General features: G+C 34.1%; 1 protein-coding gene across 1 annotated transcript in view; it reads right to left on the bottom strand.

The window, feature by feature from the left end:
- Nucleotides 1-20,170, bottom strand: part of LOC125666178 (slit homolog 2 protein-like) — a 90,868-nt gene that overhangs the window by 8,785 nt on the left and 61,913 nt on the right. Inside the window, exons 4-7 of the mRNA XM_056151370.1 lie at nt 18,189-18,260; nt 13,533-13,604; nt 6,132-6,316; nt 270-533 (exon numbers count right to left, since the gene is read on the bottom strand). Of these exons, the coding sequence (XP_056007345.1) occupies nt 270-533; nt 6,132-6,316; nt 13,533-13,604; nt 18,189-18,260 (593 nt within the window). The remainder of the gene's footprint in view (nt 1-269; nt 534-6,131; nt 6,317-13,532; nt 13,605-18,188; nt 18,261-20,170) is intronic.

The following is a 20,170-nucleotide window of genomic DNA, read 5'->3' as shown; positions in this document are numbered from 1 at the left end:
AAGACACAACATCACGGCATTAGCATGACCAACCAACCAATTTATGATTTTTAAGTAATAGGCATATTAATAGCCAATCTAGGAACATTCACACAACTACAGAATTATTATTCCACTTCATAGGTCAAAGGTTTCAACATATGGAATGGGAAAAGGAGGTTGTTTACGTTGTATCCAGCATTACCTTCTTTTTAATTAAAGTAAAATTATAAGAAAGTAATGTTACCTTAATGCAAATGTGTAATGTCATAATCGTTTTCATAATTTACCCATTACTGTCATCTCTGAGCTGATGCTGTTCTGTTGAAGGGGAAGTACCTCACACGAATACTTCTCCGCCATTGACACATCCTCCAAGGTGCATTGACTGGTCAGCAGCTTTGAATTGTGGTACCACTTCACCTTTAAATTTGTGATGATGTCTAGTGTCCCATGTCCCGAAATGTTACAAAGAGATGTATAATTATCTCCGGCTTTGACCATTGAGTTTACAGACGTCACATCTACTGTGTAGGTTTGAGTTGTCGCATTCCCTAAAATATTAAGTTAGTGATTGGACACATTGTCTACATTTCTACAGGTGGACAGTGAACTTTATCTGATGACATATACGGTATACAACAATCATGTTTATTTAGTGTTCAGTTTCAATACAACTAAATGCCTATAATAAGTTGATGTGTAAATCGTTAGTACCAGTTTGACACTTCACCAACACAATCATCACATTTAAAAACACATAGCATAGCATTATCAGATCTTGATCAACACACTCTAGTGTTTATGTAACTTTAAAAACCAAGTCTTATTAGGACTCTTTGAAATAGATTTGGAAGGTTGCATTGAATAGAACATGGGGTTTTAAATCTCATTACTGATCTTTCTATCACAATTTACATTATTTTTTCCAGGATACATATTCACCAATTCACAAAGAAAAATATTCTTAGCGTCCTTTCACAGAGTACAGTCGCTTCTAAAAAATATAACACAGCACTTTAAAACACGCCGTGTTAGTACGGTGTATAAATATGTTTTACGGCATTGTCTTTATCAAAACAATAGAAATATGTTTTTGTATACCAATTGAAGAAAGTATCAAATTTTGACTTCATGGCATACCATATCTGGAAAATTGTGACTTAAAAAACCTAGGGATTTTTAAAAGAGTTTGGTATGTTTTCTCTACATTTCTTGAAGCATTTGATATAAAAAAGTAGATGGGGTAGCGGACAATTTGAGAGCTCAATGACAACATTTATGTTAAAAGCCTTGTAGAATGCACATTGGAAAACGGTGTTTAAAATTCTTATTTCTACAAGCATGTTTAATTCATCATTTACATTACTTAATTTTCATTTCAAGAAATATAACAGGGTCGTTTTTGAAACACAGTACAGAACATCAAAGCTTTATAAAACTAAAAACCACTTCCATTAATTGTAGTAAGCTTTGTGGATCGGGGTTGGAGTTTGGACAATACTATATATCTCTAAAGTTTAATAAAACACATGTTTCTGGGGCTATGATACAGATAGTTCAAATATAATCAATTATGTATATGATGGCTGCTTCTTTCGCAGCGTGAACGGTGAAATAACGAACAGTGATCAGCGTCATAACTTCTATAAGCAATTCAAAATAGAGAATTGAGCAAACACGAACCCCTGAAAACACCAAAGGTGGGTCAGGTGCCTAGGATGAGTAAGAATCCCCTGTCGACCGGTCACACCCACCGTGAGTCCTATATCTTGATCACCCTAAAACTCGCTATGAAACACGTCATAAATCATTTGACCCAATGATAGGTTATATTAACAAACTAGATCGTTATAATTTGATTATAATAATTTAGTAGAATTTGCGAAATGCTGACTTAAACGATACTGTTGAAACCTCTGCAATGACGAGTCATGAATCAAATCGCATATTGATTCACATTCCATAGACTCGAAATGTCAGACTAATCTTTAGACTACGTGACATGAATACTGACATGACGTCATAATATATGAAATTATAAAACCACATCGTCAGGTTTGAACAAATAAATATAGATCAGAACTATTTTTACTTTTGTTAACGTCCATTCAGAGAATACTAACTTAGTCCCATGTTAATTTTATTTTGAAATTCTGCATCCCTTGTCCCCTTGGTATTTTTTTTTTATTCCTGCTGGGTTTCTTAATGTGATTTCAGCAATACGATACAGCCATGCGCTGTGTGCATTACTGACATGTAGTACTGCGTACACACCGATGAGTTTTAATCAACTGCACTTGACTTAAACATCAGTGAAGGTCATATCCGGTCAGAAAAGGTTTTCGGATAAAAGAAAATTACATAACTCTTATTGATACGTAAAATAACTCAAGTTACGTAAGACTCATAGAGATAACTGTTACAAATGTGTCAGTGTGTGATCTAATTGAACACCCATCGGGGGCCTCAAAACGATTTTTGTCGTGTAAATAAATATCAAACTTTAGTAAGAAGGGGTTATGATGTCAAGTAGCTTTAGATAATGCTCATATTTTAAGATTATGACGACATCATAATGTTTAAAGTATTTTTTTTTTCTGTGGAGACGTTAAATGTTCTAGTTTGTACTGTATTCACCAACACATATCAAGCGTGACAAGATGTCTGGTACATATTATGGTGTTTTCCGATACCTTGGATAGCTATTAGCAAAACTAAAGAGGAATTCCACCTTATTTCTTTCAGTCTTTTGATCTTACTTTATATATATAAAACCCAAATATACATTCCACATTTGATTGAATTTTCGTGCGTGTCAAGCAATACACATCTCCGATAATAATATACCGGGTATGGGAAACACACGGAATGCTGTAGCAAACTGTGTATATGCTGCAAAGTACAATAAAGTTGAAAATTGGTAGTTTGATAAAAAGAAAACATAGACATATTAGCCAATACTATGGATAATTGATTTTTGTTTTACATGATTGCAAGTGGTCGCAAATATTTGCAGTGAAGATTTCAAAACATGCAGCAAACGTGTGGAAACTCCTTTAAGTTTGCAAAAATATTGTCGTTATTGAAAATTTTCACAATGTACAATGATCAACTCCGTTTGTATTTCCAAAAATAAAGAAATTGTCACTCCATTACACAGACTGATATACATTTTTCTCACATTATCACCAGTGTGAGATAGACTTTACCCATGTGATACAGCCATGTGAGATTTTTCTGTCTCACACTGCTGCGACGTCATTTGATTGTGACGTCATATATTTTCTATGATTTACGTTACACGGTGAAGATTTACGTTACACAGTGAAGCAAAAATATTTTGTATTGTTATCTTTAAATTTTAATGTATATAGCTTTCCGTTGGACAACCTTGGGTTTTTTTAGTTTACACTTACAGTGTAAACCATTTTCGGGTATGCTCTTTCTGCCTATCTAATTAGTTTTTGCATAGAAGTTCAAATGAGGATTTTGATAATTTAGAATTTTCTCAAATCTCCTAAATTTATGCACTAAACTGTAGGTAAAATGTGAGAAAAATAATCGTTCATTATTTACTCGTGTGGGATAGGGAAATTCCACCTCTGGAACAAGATTCGCTGTCTTGGACTCGGCAAAGCCTCGTCCTAGACTGCGAATTTTGTCCCCTCGGTGGAATTTCCCTATCCCACACTCGTACTAATGAAGGATTCTATTAATCTCACGTATTGAGTCGGAGAAAAATATCATGGTAGGATATTTTTCTGCAGTATTGTATCTGATTGACTAACACATTTACTGTGTGCTTCATAGAAATAACAAAACAATTGTCAATACTGCTTTAATATCTTTTTTACTCGATATATCATATGTATCGATGATTATTATTGTGGACCCTGCAACTCAGAAAATATACAAGCGATTAGCAATGCGGAAAAGTCAGCGTATGCATGCGCAGGTCGACGTCTTCACCACAGTTAAACATGATTCGGCCTCTTCCGTCAAACCGTGGTATAATTTTTCGACTTGACCGAAAAAGGCCGAGCGATGTTTTGATTGCACTTGACATTAAAAACGCAACCTTTTTATAGATACGTCCTAACAGGGTAGGGTGTGATGATACACATGGAGAGAACAATCAGTTAGCGCACACACAAGTACATGTTTATTGAAATAGGCAGATGAATCTTTTATATAAAATGATGTTGATAAATGTAGTACCGTGTCTGGATTGTGAACATTTTAGGATTCGTACTAAAATCGATTAATGCTTTGAAGTTTAATTCATGCGTGTGTACATAACATGATTACATGACAAGATATGTACCTCAGTAGCTCTGAATTACAGTATTATAGCGTGAAATTGTTGTTCATACTTTGAAATGGACATTATTTTAAAAGTGCACGGAGGTTTTGAAATGAAAATCAGTATTCACGTTTGTGAGTATCATTATTTTGTTGCAAGTATGATTGATATCAGTGGATTAAATCCGTTTATAAAGCTCAAACGTTAACCTACTAATTGGACCAGGTTGTATCCTCTGTTGAATTTGAACATCAAGGTTCAAATGTAATAAAACGATGGTTCTAATTCTGAGCTTACAGGTCAAAAGTACAAATATGTCATACGCATGGGGCCTATGTATCATTACAGTCCTAATAGTAAGGCTTGGTGAAATATATGTAAAACTTATACGGTACCAATTTTGATGCACCAGATGCACATTTCGACAAATAATGTCTCTTGAGTGATGCTCAACCGAAATCTTTGAAATCCGAAATAACTATGAAGTTTTAGAGTTAGTATAGGGAAAAAAGTGAAGTTTTAGAGCCAAATATAGCCAAGAACAGCGTGCCAAAAAGTATGCTTAAGATCAAAAAGACACGTTTACCTGATCAGGATACATTCGCCTTTCTTAGAAATACATTTTTATATTGATGAAATAGCAGGTCTCTATTAGAAACACATTTCTATATGTCACTTGTTATAGGACAGGTTTCCTGTTTGACATATCAGGAAGCGAATATGTCGGTGGCATCGGCGGCTTGATGTTTTCGGAATCAAACATTTCGATATTCAGTGCAAATTTAGAGTTTTGTTTACGGAACATTGATTATCAACTCGCTGGACTCAGTAGATTGTTTTACGTTCCGTCGAGAATTCAGATATATATTATGAGCTGCTGTACCACTATTTAACCACATTTTCACCCTCTCGTATATGGATTTTATACATTTATATATTTATATCGCAGACTGGAATATTAGATTTTGTAGTTGTTTGTTATTCATAATTTACAATTTTGTTACATGCTATTGTGCGTATGTACAATAACCAGGTAAACTTTTTGAAATAAATGAATAAAAAAATCAGTCATATTCAGATATCACCAGCTGTAGGTGTGCTGTCACGCATTTAGACATATGTTTAGCGATTATGACCGTATCAAGTTTTTTTTAAACTTGCAAGCACTCTCTGGTACACCGGACCTCTGTATTTTAGGTTGTATCTGAAAGACCCGTATGCTCACTTTAAAATTCAACGTGTTTGGGGAAGGGACAACCACTATTTATATTCTGATGCAGCCATGGCACGAGTGGGGTTTGAACTACAACATCATAGTTATGAAGCAAACGCTCTAACGCGCAGCTACCGTGACACTGAGCTCACAATGTGTATTGATTAATTCTTTTGAATACCAAATTTCATTGTTTCTGTGTTTTGTAAATTCTATACTTTTTTAAAAAAAATAAATTACTATATCAATTGAAAAGGAAATTATTGTAATTTTGTTTACATAGCCCTACTCATATCTACAGATAAAAAGAACGAGAAAGGTGATGTGTATGTTTACTCTAATGAAAATGGTCGTAGTATCCATGCATATATAATGTAAGCAGGTCAAGTTCTTATATATCCTGCAATATATGCTGAATGTACTATGTAGCTACTGTAGACACATTGTACGACTTTTGTTAATTCGCCGCTGGTCACTAATGGTGAAGGCAGATGTATTTTGTTATGGTAGAGATCGTTTATGACACATCAGTTAAAAGATTTTTTAAATTACATGGATACATATACCAGGTAGCATGCCTGTCGTTGAGACTAGACGAGTGTTTGTATCCCCAATGATATATATATTTTTTACCTGAATCACAAACAACTTCTTGAAGTGAAATGTCCTTCAACAACGTGTCTTTTAAATTAAGAGGGTTTTGACAGGAAGGTTCCGTACTCGACGAGAAGAGCTTTAACTCCAATCGCCTTGTTTTCATAAAGCGGATAAGGGCGACTAAGTGGCAATCGCAATGTAGTGGGTTTCCGCTTACAACACTGAAAAAAAACGAAGTCATTTTTTGATAAGCGAGAGAGTTCTAAAGAAAAGTGCATATAACAAACAATAATCAATCTTATAACTCCCATAAGCAATACAAAATAGAGAGTTGAGCAAACACGGACCGGGTCAGGAGTCAATGAGGAACAAGCATCTCCTGTCGAACAGTCACACCCAGCATGAGCCCCATATCCTGATCAGGTAAACATAGTTTTCGGTAGTCAAAATCATTGTGACAAAAATGTTAGCCAAGGAAGTGTTGCATTGGTAAACTAGATTATTATAAAGACCATGGAATATGCGAAATGTTCACTTTTAAACGAGACTGGTTAAATCCCTGCACCACTAACGTGTTTGGCAGTAGCCTGTCTCGATTTAAAAACTGACTATCCACAGAACAAGGTCGTACGTATCGAAGCTATTGAAACATATAAAAACCTTATCTAGATGGTAATGGAATGGAATAGTGCTACATAAATATGGGACGTTGGATTCATGAAAGAAAATTGAAACACTGCTGCCTTGGTGGACTTTAAGAAGAATGGCAGTGTTGTCCCATCGCATGTGATCTGCCTCCTCACATACGTTTATCCACTGTCGTTTGGAAGTATTTGTACTGTATATCAAGATCCAATGAATATGCGTTATGTAGAGTATGTTATGACATAAAAATGAAGTAGAAGGAATATTCACGTGTAGAGGGTTTATTGTTTGTCCTACACTTAATTTCGTATTATTTATAGGAATTATAAGATTGATCACTGTTCGTTAACTTCATGTTTACAACCATCGTAAATAATCTGGGAAATTACTGTTATCGAGTCATGAGGCCGTAATAGGTATACTGTCGAAGTATATCTACATATCATGTTTCTTTTTCGATCAAGATAATTTCCAGATAAATATCATTTTAATTGCTATGAAGATAATCTTTTATTGAAATGCTTTCTAAAGCATCTCTTCTAGATGTCTAGATACATATAATACTATCAGAAATCAGACGGAATCCTTTGTTCAGGCGAATGGAATATCTGAAGTGCAACTCTTTATTTTTTATCTCTTCTAAGAGTTATGAGATTGATCACTGTTGGTAATTTTTACCCTTCATTGATATATACTATGACAATACATTATCCACTGACGGTATGTTGTTCTAATATCCATGCGGATAGTATCATGGATTTTCAAGAGATAAAGATCTTCATATTTTGATGTGAAATTATTCTACACATCTAGTGTTAAATATACTTAAGTAAGTTAGGGATAATGGTGATCAATATTGCACGGGAATATAAGGAAAACGAACTGTGATCAATGAAATCATAGAGATAACGAACAGAGAGAAATTTAATCAATTGTGTAACGAATGACTAACTGAGGGTCATGCAAACACGGGCCATGTTACAGCACGTTTGGCACCTTGGCATGAATGGTCGCCACCCAAGCCCACTGTCCCAAAACATAATTTTGCTTTTGCTTTGCAAAACGGTGTATGTTCATGTGTATGTGTTCGTTTGTGCATGTCTGCATGTATTTGAGTGACGGTGTGAGCGTATACACGCGTATATGAGTGCATACATGTACGCATACGTGCATGTGTGTATATATGTGTGTGAGTATGTTTGTGCATTCATGTGTAAAACAGTTTGTTTTGCAATACACACGTACAAATGTGCACACGTTTGTGAAACAAGCCAAATACGACACAAAGCCAACAAACACAAAACCTAGGCATTTCTGGATGGAATTTGATGTGAACTTATTTTGCAAACAGGAGTCGCGACATTTTAGCAATACAATACTCTTCCATACCATCCCTACGGCACGCCGTTTTTACATTTACGCCTCTTCAAAGATATCTCATCAATCTTATAAGATATCTTATAAAAGGTATAAAATATCCGAATATGTTTTTTTTATACGAGATATCTTATATAGTATGTAATGTATCTCATCAACTGTATATGATGTCTTATCAACGTTTTAATTTAAGATATTTCTTAAACTCTTATAAGATATTTTTTAACTTTTATACGGTATCTTATGAAAGAAATTTCATAATATAGCTCATATATTTTATAAGATACCTTGTAGAACATATAAGATATTTCTTATACTTTATAAGATATCACATCAATGAATTTTTAGAAAATATCTTATAAACCATATAAAGTATCATATTGTTGTGTAATACTTGCACTTGAGTGACACCTGTGACCTATATTGTTCGATGTTTATCATGTAGAATATGTAGATGACGAACTGGGTTTTTCAAGAATGTACAAGAACACTTAGTCTGATTATGAATACAATGTGATTTTAGCTGATGTTAAGTTCTGGCTAGACAAATACTTTAGGTATTTTGATTATTCTATAACTGGGACTAGGATTTAGGGATTTCTTTGGAAATTAACATTCGATTTGTCATTTCTTTGTATACAGATTCAGCTCGGCACGGATATTGTCAATTGTTCACCTATTGTAAGTTAGTACTTTGTAATTATTATAATTTTCTTTCAAGAATTGCAAATGAATTTTATTACTCATTTGATTGTCGTTGTTAGTAAATTCCGCTGCGGGGTAATTCTGACCCATACTAACATGAATAAGATAAAACTTATACGGTACCAATTTTGATGCACCAGATGCGCATTTCGACAAATAATGTCTCCTGAGTGATGTTCAACCGAAATGTTTGAAATCCGAAATAACAATGAAGTTTTAGAGTTAGTATAGGGAAAAAAGTGTGTCAAATAAGTGGAGTCAAATTCGTCTAAGGATAAGAGCTATGCTCGAGGGAGATAATCCTTGATTTTGAAATGAATTTCTAAATTTTGTAACAGCAATAAAATATACATCAGTATTTTCTAGCTAGTAACGAAGTACCTAGCTACTGGGCTGTAGAGCCCCCGGGGACTAAGAATCCACCAGCAGAGGCATCGACCCATGGATCATAATCTGAAACTTATACGGTACCAATTTTGATGCACCAGATGTGCATTTCGACAAATAATGTTTCTTCAGTGATGCTCAACCGAAATGTTTGAAATCCGAAATAATAATGAAGTTTTAGAGCTATTATAGGGAAAACAGTGTGCCAAAAAAGTGTTATAAAACATAAATGATATCCCGTGGATTTTCTAAGATATCGCATGAAGTTGATCAGATATCTTATAACAATTCATGTATGAAATATTTTCTTATAAAACATATAATATATCTTATGTTTGATAAGATATCTTTCAAAAATAAATGAATAAAATATCTTCCATCTTTTATAAGATATTTCATAAACTTTATAAGATATCTTGTTTAATATGTACGATACCTTATATAGTTTTTGAGATATCCTATATAGTTTAAAAGCCTCTTATATATTTTATGAAATATATTATCAACTGTAAATAATAAGAGATATCTGATGCAATTTATTAGATATCTGATTTAAATTAGAAGATATATCAGAGATTACATTAGATATGTTTATAAAAGAGTAATTGTAAAGATGACGTGACATCCATCCTGATAAGTGAGAGTGCGCAAACACGCATACAAATGCATATGAGCACACAGATTGAAATAGGAAGCAGGTACATGTATTACCATTTGTCATGGTTTGATCAGAAAATGAAATCTTTAGATTCGGCATAAACAACACTGCGTGGAGATTTAATTTTAGTGCACATAATATCCTTGAACAGCACTTTAACACTTACAATGTTAACTTTTTTTTTTAAATCCATTTGACAGTACTATCATGATGAACTCAATTTAAAGAATTAAGGAATTTAAGTTAATTATTGTAGTAGCGATTAGCATGAAAGTATAATGTACAAAATAGCTACAAAATTCGTACTTTTACAAAGTATGCATCAAATTAAACAGGTGGAATAAGCAAGTCTTTGAATTTGAAACTTCATAGGTATGAAGCACTTTTCATACATGAAAGTGACTCTTTTAAAATGAAGCCACTATTTTCTAAAGTATTTAACACCAACACAGTTGTCTTTCTCTTTCTAATTAAATTTGGCGTGGTAGAGATAGAGAAAGAGAGAGAGAGAGAGAGAGAGAGAGAGAGAGAGAGAGAGAGAGAGAGAGAGAGAGAGAGAGAGAGAGAGAGAAGGAGAAGGAGAGAGAGAGAAGGAGAGATAGAGAGAGGTTACATGGGGATGATTGAAGGGCAGCGCAGAGATAACTCTGACTTGTTAAAGAGTAGGTGTCTATGGAGGAATACTACGGTTTTGTGGGTATATCTATGTCATGTTTTGTGCACTCTCTCTTATTGTAAGCCTATCTTTTTACGCCACATTTAAGAAACGCAAGATTATTCTCTACACACTTGAAACATGTTGAAGGTTTGAAGAGCTATTTTGAATCGGTATAAGATATATGTTTGTTAATTGAAGGCTACAAGAAAGCGGCATATCCCCCTTAGCTATTACCCGCCAATTCAAGAGACTCGTTACGTTTGATCAACCCGAAAGAAATTGAAGAATAATTTGGAGAAGAAGGAGAAGGAGAATTAAAAGGGAGACAGAGACGGGAGGGGAGAAGGTGCTGGAGGAGCAGAAGAAAAGCAAAGTTGAGATTTGGGAGTGGGAGCTTGGGTGAGGACCATTCGTGCTCGGGTATAACCTAGAATTGGCGACCAATCGTGTCCACCCCCAGGTCACGTTTGGTCGCCCGGCGACGATATGTGTGGCACAAATGGTCGTCGGCGACCAAACGTGCGGCACAAATGGTCGTCGGCGACCAAACGTGCCGAAACGGCAAAGCGTGCCGTAACAGGGACACAAGAATCACCATAACTCTCATTCATATCCAAGTATCTTTACATAACACACAGCAAGATGGAGTTACCTCCCTTTGATGTAGTATAGCATTCAAATGATGAATGAGATCAGGGTTAATTGTGAGATTGAAGTGTTCTGTCATTGGGTCGAATGTTTCACTTGCATGGTGCCTATAATAAAGCCACTCCTTATATATTGATTTGACTAGGATTACTCCATTTATCGGATCACCATAGTGGGATTATAGCGACTGTGACCTTTTAACAGGGGATGTTTATTTCTGTTAGCCACCTGATCCCACATTTGGATGTTTGTTAACTCATTTCTTTCATGAACATATCGGAGGAAATTTTTTCACATTAATGCATAAGTTGCTAGTCAAAAGGTGATACCTTTACCCTGCAAGAAGACTTATTCACCTTTGTAGTTTACAGGGGAAATTGTTTGCACTATCCTCGATTTTGAATTATTTACAGGATGATGTGCTTGACCAATAATATGATTCTTTATCTTTTTTTCCGTTTTAAGACTCTTTCGTTGTGATTGAAGGATCAAATGAAAAAAGAAAAGAAATGAAGATAACGATACCAGAAATAAAATAATGTTTAATTTAGAGTAGGCTACCTGGAAACATTAGAGGTGGAATCTGATATCTAGGAGGGGTAAATATCAGCTGTTGACCGGTCACATCCGCCATAATACCTATATACATTGATTATGTAATGCGTGTGCGATACAGCTTTCGGACTGATATCATAATGTACACATGCACACAGCTAATCGACATAACTGTCCTTGATTTGACATTTCAATTTCCAGTTTCAATATGATCTGAATGTTTAATGTTACACAAATTAAATTAGGTTTTTATTCCACGTAATCATGCGATTAAGTTAAAACAATTCATATGCATTAGACAACCAACTTGCGGGATTTGTGTGTAATGGATTTTGGCGAACATAGATATAAGGAGTGATTGAGCAAATGTATCACGCACTTTAAATCCATAAAAAGGTGTATGACATATAAGCATATAAATGTATGTTCTCGAAAGTATATTCATCGTATCATTTTACAGAGTGTATAGTAAGCGGTTGAAATACAGCTTTGATTTGCAAAATATGTCTTAAGTATATGAAATGCACGTTGCATATATATTCAAGAAGAATGACCTTCCATGATTTAAGATATATAAGGAATGGCCTGCAATCGTTATTTCTAAAAACATTACTTACAAGATGATGTAAAAATGCTGTCATTTCATAATTTTAAGGGAATCGTTTATCTAAGTACCGGCATATGGTATATATTCCATGATGTTTACACTGTCGTATGAAACAGAAAATGATGTTCTAAATTTTACATATTCTTGATTACTACCAATGTGTACAAATTAGTCAACTGTATTGTAAGTAATTGATATTCATATGAGTATCTATAGGCGTTGTCAAATCGCCAACGTATCAAACATTTCATTTAGTAACGTTGTAATGTTAAGGTACATTTACCTCGCGTTTCAGAATTATGATAATTTTTTAATTAACCTGAACTGATAATCGTTAAAATAATAAGATGTACCGAAATGTTAACTAATTCACCACGCGAAAGGACAGTGCTTGTACAAACTGTGGCTTTAAACTTGACTCCGCTTACCTGAAGTTTTGGTACACTAATTTTGACTGCGGATAACTCCGTTTACCTGATCAGGATATAGCACTCACGGCAGGTGTGTCCGGTCGACAAGGAATGGCTATTCCTCCTAGGCACCGATCCCACCTCCGGTGTATCCAGGGGTCCGCGTTTGCCCAACTATATATTTTATATTGCTTGTAGGAGTAATGAGATTGATCACTGTTCGTTATCTTAACCTTTCACATTCAAATACATCATTTAATCTGCATTTCAACAGTAATAATTTTCAGTCATATGTCGATGAACAGTGAATATAACGAACAATAATCAATCTCATAAATCCTATGAGTAACACAAAACAGAAAGCTAGGCAGACATGGACCTTTATACACACCAGATGGAAGGATCAGGTGCCGAAGAGGAATAAGTATCCCCTTTCGATCTGTCACACCTTCTGTAAGACCTATATTTTCCAGCAAACTTTAAATATTACCTCCTAGGCATGTGACCCCACCTCTTATGTGCCAAGGGGGCATATTATCTCCTAATTCTTCATATGAGTATGAAGATCATTGTTCCTTATCTTTACCTTTTCGTTTCACGATGAGATAAACAATGGTTGATTGAAAGAATATAAAATATGTAATATCGTAGCAAATGCATCCTATATTCATGTCTTACATTGAAGGGACATTAAAAAGTCGTTCAGTTTCAATGAAAACATTACCTACAATACGTACGTGTTACTCAGTTGTAGTGAAAGTAAGTGAATTCATTTAAAGGTACTCACAGTATCTGTAAATTCCCCATTTGATCAAATGTTCCAGTCTGTAACGTTGTTAGTTTATTGTTGCTCAAGTCTCTGAATGACAAAACATATCTTGATTAACCTCAGTAGATTAACTTTACAATGGAACTGTTATTTTACAAGTTGATTCAATATGCAAGACTATATTGATTGCACAAAATGCGACTTTAAAGGCCACGTTCAGGTACATTAATGGGTGATTAATTTACTATTAACAGTAATCATCAAGTCGATAACTGCAGAAACATCTTAATCAAATATTCAGCAATTTTGAGATTTAAAGGAAAACCATATGAGAAAATAGTTTTGGTATCCCGTAGCTCATTTTTGTTATTGCAGAATCATTGCAGTATCGAATAAAATAGCAAAATAGTTTAAGTGTGCATGTCATTTACCATCATGATGAGACAAAATACGTTATTGCAACATGAAAGCTTACTGTTGAAACCCCTTTTACATCAACTTGTTTGCCGGTAGCTTGACTCGATTAAAAATAAATGAGCATAGCTTGCAGACCGAATCGATTGAGGCATATTTGCATCACATGTGAGTGATATTGGAGTGTTACTGCATAAATATGGTAACTTGAGGATTGATAATCTGAAATCATACCATTTTCCCAAAGTTGCACTGTCAGTTTGTCGCTAACATCTATGTTCAAGAAAATAGCCAAATATGAGAAAAAGATGAGACAATCTGTTGTATCTTTTATTTAATGTTCACTGAGATATATCAGTCAACACATGCATGAGAATGACCATTGCTTATAGGTAAAACGTTGTTCATAGATATAAATGTTGAGCGAAGGCCATTACAAAGAAATATTCTCTATTAGTATTTACGTTTTTGAATAAAGTCAGCCTCGTGAACAGATCGACTAATAGATAAGTGCAAGATGACATTGCCGAGGCAAAACTCAAGCAGGTTTTTAGTAACAACTTCAGAGTAGTTCTACCAAGAATCAGAATTATTTCTGAATGACTTTTAAAAAAAAAAATATGAACATTTCCGTCTTCCATTTCTATTGAATAAACTACATTCTATACTTTCAAAATGGCGAGTCTTTTTTATCGTGAGTAATATGCATGTAGGGTATTGAAAAGTCATACATTTTCATTCTCTTGATTTTTGGAACAGTTTGATGATTTTAAATTTACTAAAAGTTCTTCAGAATATTTTAAAACCCACGTTTGATTTATGCTACTTCTGGAATAGTTCATGGTATAATACATTTGAAGTGTGTTCTTCACAGCGGTCAAAATCTCTTGAAGAAGGAAATCTAGGGGCTTGGTATAACATTTACGTGCTCCAACAGCATGGGGACCTATTTTCTACTTTTCTCAAAGGTGAGTACTATCAACAATTGATTTTGCCATTTATATTGATGTCAGTTTTCTGTATCATAAAAGACATAGCTAGAAACTGTAACACCATGTATAGCCGGACTTAATGGGCACATAAAGAAATTAATCTTGTGTATTCGCTGATGAATATTGACAGGTAGAAAAAAATTCTTGTACACAGATTGCAAGTTTCATAAATCATTTTGTGGTATGATCTTTCCACATTTCAAGCTTAGTTTTTTGAAAACGTTCTAACACTTGTTATTGAGTCTTGATACCGTATTAGGTATAATGTCGAAGTTGATCTACAGATCATGTTTCTTGTTCAATCAAGAAAATGTCCAGATAAATACTATTTCAATCGCTATAAAGACAATATTTAATTCAAATGTTTTCTAAATCATCTCTTTAAGATGTCTTCATACAATTGGTATTATGAGAGATCAGGCGGAATCCTTTCTTCAGGCGAATAAAATATCTGATATACAACTCTTTATTTTTTATCCCACCATGGAGTTATGAGGTTGATCACTGTTGGCAATCTTTACCTTTCATTGATACATATATTACAACTCACTATCCATTGACGGTATGAGATTCTAATCTACATACGGATAGTATCATGGATTTCGAAGAGATAGATATCTTCATATTTTGATGTAAATTTATTCCTACAAATCTAGTGATAAATATACCTAAGAATGTTAGGGATAATGGTGATCTATATGTCACGGGAATATGAAGAAACGGAACTGTGATCAATGAAAACACGGAAATAACGAGCAGAGAGGAATTTCATCAATGTTGTAACGAATGAATAACTGAGAGTGGGAAAAACACGGGCCATCAGAAATACCATAATTTCCATTTCAATCCAATCATCTTTACATGGAACACAGCAAGGTGAAGTTACATTCCTTGGATGATTTATAGTATTCACATAATTGATGAGTTAAGGGTTACTGATAATATTAAAATGTTATATCATTAGGTGAATATTTGTTGTGCTCTTTATATACTGAGTTAACTAGGGTTACTCAATTCATCGGATCACCATAGTGGGATTCTAGCGACTGTGACCTTTTAACAGGGGATGCTTATTTCTTCTAGGCACCTTATTCCACATTTGGATGTTTGTTAACTTCATTTCTTTCATGAATACATCGGAGGAAATCACTTCACATAAAGACAAAGGTTGCTAGTCAAAAGGTGATACTTAAACCCTCTAAGAAGACTCTCACACCGTTAGAGTTTACTGGGAAATTGTTTGCCCTCTCCTAGCTTCTGAATACTTTACAGGATTATGTGATTGATCAATGATTTCATTTTTTATCTTGTTCGTTTTAAGACTCTCACTATGTCATTTTTTTGGTTTTTTTTTTTTTTTCGTTTTAAGACTCTCACTAGGTTATTCGAGGATAAAATGAAACAAAGAAGATAACGGTACCAGAAATAAAACCAAAATACTTAATTTAGAGTCGGGCTACCTGGAAACATTATAGATGTAATCTGGTATCTAGGAGGGGTATATATCACCTGTTGTTCGGTCACATCCGTCATGATACCTATACACATTGATTATGCAATGCATGTGCGATACAGCTTTCGAACTGATATTCTAATGTACACATGCATTTATAGTATCTACATAATTGTCATTGATCAGACATTTCAATTTCCAGTTTCAATATGATCTAAATGTTTAATGTTACACAAATTATATTAAGGTTTTTATTCCGCGTAGTCATGCGATTAAGTTCAAACAATTCATATGTATCAGATAACCAATTTGCGGGATATATGTGGAATGGATTTTGGCGAGCATAGATATAAGGGATGATTGAGCAAATGAATTACGCACTTTAAATCCATAAAAAAGGTGTATGACATATAAACGCGAATATGTAACGTATGTTCTCAAAAATATATTCATCGTATCATTTTTACAGTGTGTATACTAAGCGGTTGAAACACAGCTTTAATTTGCAAAAATATGTCTTAAGTATATGAAATGCATGTTGCATATATATTCAAGAAGAATGACATTTCATGATTTAAAATATATAAGGAATGACCTGCAATACGTTATTTCTCATACCATTACTTACAAGATGATGTAAAAATGCTGTCATTTCATAATTTTAAGGGAATCATGTATCTAAGTACCGGGGTATTGTATATATTTCATGTTATTTACACTGTCGTATGAAACAGAAAATAATGTTCTAAATTTTACATATTCTTGATTACTACCAATATGAACAAATTAGTCAGCTGTATTGTAAGTAATTGATATCCATCTCAGTATTTATAGGCGTTGTCAAATTGCCAACGTATCAAACATTTCATTTTATAACGTTGTCATGTTAGGGTACATATACGTTTCGTCTCTGAATTATGATAATTTTTTAATTAACCTGAACTGATAATCGTTAAAATAATAAGATGTACTGAAGTGTTAACTAATTCAACACGCGAGAGGATAGTGCTTGTGCAAATTGTTGTTTTAAACTTGAATCCGCTTACCTGATGTTTTGGTACACTAATTTTGACTGCGGACAACTCCGTTTACCTGATCAGGATATAGCACTCACGGCAGGTGTGTGCGGTTGACAAGGAATGGTTACTCCTCCTAGCCACCGATCCCACTTCTGGTGTATCCATGGATCCGCGTTTGCCCAACAATATATTTTATATTGCTTGTAGGAGTAATGAGATTGATCACTGTTCGTTATCTTAACCTTTCACATTCAAATACATCATTTAATCTGCATTTCAACAGTAATAATTTTCAGTCATATGTCGATGAACAGTGAATATAACGAAAAATAATCAATCTCATAAATCCTATGAGTAACACAAAACAGAAAGCTAGGCAGACATGGACCCTTATACACACCAGATCGAGGGATCAGGTGCCGAGGAGGAATAAGCATCCCCTTTCGATCTGTCACACCTTCTGTAAGACCTATATTTTCCAGCAAACTTTAAATATTACCCCCTAGGCATGTGACCCCACCTCTTATGAGCCATCGGGGCATATTATATCCTAATTCTTCATATGAGTATGAAGATCATTGTTCCTTATCTTTACCTTTTCGTTTCACGATGAGATAAACAATGGTTGATTGGAATAATATAAAATATGTAATATCGTAGCAAATGCATCCTATATTCATGTCTTACATTGAAGGGACATTAAAAAGTCGTTCAGTTTCAATGAAAACATTACCTACAATACGTACGTGTTACTCAGTTGTAGTGGAAGTAAGTGAATTCATTTAAAGGTACTCACAGTCCATGTAAATTCCCCATTTGATCAAATGTTCCAGTCTGTAACGTTGTTAGTTTATTGTTGCTCAAGTCTCTGAATGACAAAACATATCTTGATTAACCTCAGTAGATTAACTTTACAATGGAACTGTTATTTTACAAGTTGATTCAATATGCAAGACTATATTGATTGCACAAAATGCGACTTTAAACACCACGTTCAGGTACATTAATGGGTGATTAATCTACTATTATCAGTAATCATCAAGTCGATAACTGCAGAAACATCTTAATCAAATATTCAGCAATTTTGAGATTTAAAGGAAAACCATATGAGAAAATAGTTTTGGTATCCCGTAGCTCATTTTTGTTATTGCAGAATCATTGCAGTATCGAATAAAATAGCAAAATAGTTTAAGTGTGCGTGTCATTTACCATCATGATGAGACAAAATACGTTATTGCAACATGAAAGCTTACTGTTGAAACCCCTTTTACATCAACTTGTTTGCCGGTAGCTTGACTCGATTTAAAAATAAATGATCATATCTTCCAGACCGAATCGATTGAGGCATATTTGCATCACATGTGAGTGATATTGGAGTGTTACTGCATAAATATGGTAACTTGAGGATTGATAATCTGAAATCATACCATTTTCCCAAAGTTGCACTGTCAGTTTGTCGCTAACATCTATGTTCAAGAAAATAGCCAAATATGAGAAAAAGATGAGACAATCTGTTGTATCTTTTATTTAATGTTCACTGAGATATATCAGTCAACACATGCATGAGAATGACCATTGTTTATAGGTAAAACGTTGTTCATAGATATAAATGTTGAGCGAAGGCCATTACAAAGAAATATTCTCTATTAGTATTTACGTTTTTGAATAAAGTCAGCCTCATGAACAGATCGACTAATAGATAAGTGCAAGATGACATTGCCGAGGCAAAACTCAAGCAGGTTTTTAGTAACAACTTCAGAGTGGTTCTACCAAGAATCAGAATTATTTCTGAATGACTTTTAAAAAAAGATATGAACATTTCCGTCTTCCATTTCTATTGAATAAACTACATTCTATACTTTCAAAATGGCGAGTCTTTTTTATCGTGAGTAATATGCATGTAGGGTATTGAAAAGTCATACATTTTCATTCTCTTGATTTTTGGAACAGTTTGATGATTTTAAATTTACTAAAAGTTCTTCAGAATATTTTAAAACCCGCGTTTGATTTATGCTACTTCTGGAATTGTTCATGGTATAATACATTTGAAGTGTATTCTTCACAGCGGTCAAAATTTCTTGAAGAAGGAAATCTAGGGGCTTGGTATAACATTTACGTGCTCCAGCAGCATGGGGACCTATTTTCTACTTTTCTCAAAGGTGAGTACTATCAACAATTGATTTTGCCATTTATATTGATGTCAGTTTTCTGTATCATAAAAGACATAGCTAGAAACTGTAACACCATGTATAGCCGGACTTAATGGGCACATAAAGAAATTAATCTTGTGTATTCGCTGATGAATATTGACAGGTAGAAAAAAAATTCTTGTACACAGATTGCAAGTTTCATAAATCATTTCGTGGTATGATTTTTCCACATTTCAAGCTTAGTTTTTGAAAACGTTCTAACATTTTATATTGAGTCTTGATACCGTATTAGGTATAATGTCGAAGTTGATCTACATATCATGTTTCTTGTTTAATCAAGAAAATGTCCAGATAAATACTATTTCAATCGCTATAAAGACAATATTTAATTCAAATGTTTTCTAAATCATCTCTTTTAGATGCCTTCATACAATTCGTATTATGAGAGATCAGGCGGAATCCTTTCTTCAGGCGAATAAAATATCTGATATACAACTCTTTATTTTGTTTATCCCATCATGGAGTTATGAGGTTGATCACTGTTGGCAATCTTTACCTTTCATTGATACATATTTTACAACTCACTATCCATTGACGGTATGATATTTTAATCTACATACGGATAGTA

The sequence above is a fragment of the Ostrea edulis genome, chromosome 10 (assembly GCF_947568905.1).
Source record: "Ostrea edulis chromosome 10, xbOstEdul1.1, whole genome shotgun sequence".
Lineage (NCBI taxonomy): Eukaryota > Metazoa > Mollusca > Bivalvia > Ostreida > Ostreidae > Ostrea > Ostrea edulis.
Note: the sequence above shows the minus strand (reverse complement) of the source record. Positions and strands in the feature narration are given on the sequence as shown.